Source organism: Somniosus microcephalus, chromosome 14, assembly GCF_052327205.1.
Source record: "Somniosus microcephalus isolate GS21.2 chromosome 14, FLI_Smic_1.0, whole genome shotgun sequence".
Taxonomy (NCBI): Eukaryota; Metazoa; Chordata; class Chondrichthyes; order Squaliformes; family Somniosidae; genus Somniosus; species Somniosus microcephalus.
Genome location: NC_141000.1, coordinates 96,598,885 through 96,600,993, shown reverse-complemented (window position 1 = coordinate 96,600,993; position 2,109 = coordinate 96,598,885). Strand labels below are relative to the sequence as shown.

At 50.9% G+C, this 2,109-nt stretch overlaps 1 protein-coding gene across 1 annotated transcript; it reads right to left on the bottom strand.

Moving 5' to 3' along the window:
* Nucleotides 1–261: 261 nt before the first annotated feature.
* On the bottom strand, nt 262–1,892 carry LOC147107735 (uncharacterized). The gene has a single exon (XM_086007427.1). It carries the CDS (start codon nt 1,712–1,714, stop codon nt 344–346), a length of 1,371 nt encoding a protein of 456 aa, XP_085863553.1. The 5' UTR covers nt 1,715–1,892; the 3' UTR covers nt 262–343.
* Nucleotides 1,893–2,109: the final 217 nt, after the last annotated feature.

Below are 2,109 nucleotides of genomic sequence, written 5' to 3'. Positions count from 1 at the left end.
GGGGTATACTTTCTGCCCCGTATATGTCTTCAAGATAATGGATGTGTCTTTCAAAGGTATATGCGGAAATAGCCGCTCGTAATCCCATCCTCGTCGCCACTGTTGTTGGTACATACACTACAAATGGTGTCCAAACAGGTCAGTCAGGAAAACATTACATCAAAGAACAATGAGGTGGGGTCACAAGGGGTCAAATGTTGCAGATGCTGGGGTCTGTATGAAAAACAAAAAAACAGACAAAAAACATTTTTTTTGCTGGAAATCACAGCAGGTCCGGCCGCATCTGTGTAGAGAGAACAAGCCAACGACAACTCGAGTCTGGATGACCCTACGTCAGGTGGGGTTACATGTAGCATGACATGAACCCAAGATCCCGGTTGAGGCCGTCCTCATGCGTGCGGAACTTGGCTATCAGTTTCTGCTCGACGATTTTGCGTTGTCGTGTGTCTCGAAGGCCGCCTTGGAAAATGCTTACCCGAAGATCGGAGGCTGAATGTCCTCGACTGCTGAAGTGTTCCCCGACTGGGAGGGAACACTTCTGCCTGGCGATTGTTGTGCGGTGTCCGTTCATCCGTTGTCGCAGTGTCTGCATGGTCTCGCCGATGTACCATGCTCCGGGGCATCCTTTCCTGCAACATATGAGGTAGACAATGTTGGCCGAGTCACATGAGTATGTACCATGTACCTGGTGGGTGGTGTCCTCACGCGTGATGATGGTATCTGTGTTGATGATCTGACATGTTTTGCAGTGGTTGCTGTGGCAGGGTTGTGTGGTGTCGTGGTCGCTGTTCTCCTGAAAGCTGGGTAATTTGCTGCGAACGATGGTCTGTTTGAGGTTAGGTGGCTGTTTGAAGGCGAGTAGTGGAGGCGTGGGGATGGCCTTTGCGAGGTGTTCGTTGTCATCGATGACATGTTGAAGGCTGCGAAGAACATGGCGTAGTTTCTCTGCTCCGGGGAAGTACTGGACGACGAAGGGTACTCTGTTGGTTGTGTCCCGTGTTTGTCTTCTGAAGAGGTCTATGCGATTTTTCGCTGTGGCCCGTCGGAACTGTCGATCGACGAGTCGAGCATCATATCCCGTTCTTACGAGGGCGTCTTTCAGCGTCTGTAGGTGTCCATCGCGTTCCTCCTCGTCTGAGCAGATCCTGTGTATTCGCAGGGCTTGTCCATAGGGGATGGCTTCTTTAACGTGGTTAGGGTGGAAGCTGGAGAAGTGGAGCATCGTGAGGTTGTCCGTGGGCTTGCGGCAGAGTGAAGTGCTGAGGTGTCCGTCTTTGATGGAGATTCGTGTGTCCAAGAATGAAACCAATTCTGAGGAGTAGTCCATGGTGAGTTTGATGGTGGGATGGAACTTGTTGATGTTATCGTGTAGTCTTTTCAGTGATTCTTCGCCGTGCGTCCATAGGAAGAAAATGTCGTCGCTGTATCTGCTGTATAGCGTTGGCTGGAAATCCTGTGCAGCGAATAAGTCTTGCTCGAACTTGTGCATGAAGATGTTGGCATATTGGTGTGCGAATTTAGTCCCCATGGCTGTTCCGTGTGTTTGGGTAAAGAACTGGTTGTCGAAGGTGAAGACATTGTGGTCAAGGATGAAGCGGATGAGTTGTAGGATGGCGTCTGGAGATTGGCTGTTGTTGGTGTTGAGTACTGAGGCTGTCACAGTGATGCCGTCATCGTGGGGGATACTGGTGTAGAGTGCCGAGACGTCCATCATGGCGAGGAGTGTTCCTGGTTCAACTGGTCCGTGGGTGCTGAGTTTCTGTAAGAAGTCTGTAGTGTCGCGACAGAAGCTGGGGGTTCCCTGTACGATGGGTTTCAGGATGCCCTCGACATATCCAGAGAGGTTCTCACACAGGGTTCCGTTGCCTGATACGATAGGACGTCCGGGTGTGTTGGCTTTGTGTATCTTTGGGAGGCAATAGAAGTCTCCCATGCGGGGAGTACGTGGGATGAGAGCGTGTAGGATGCTTTGAAGGTCTGGATCGAAGGTCTTGATCAGTCTGTTGAGTTGGCGGGTGTGTTCTTTGGTCGGATCTGCGGGTAACTGTCTGTAGTGTTCCTGGTTGTCCAGTTGTCGGTATGCTTCTTTGCAATAGTCCGTTCTGTTCT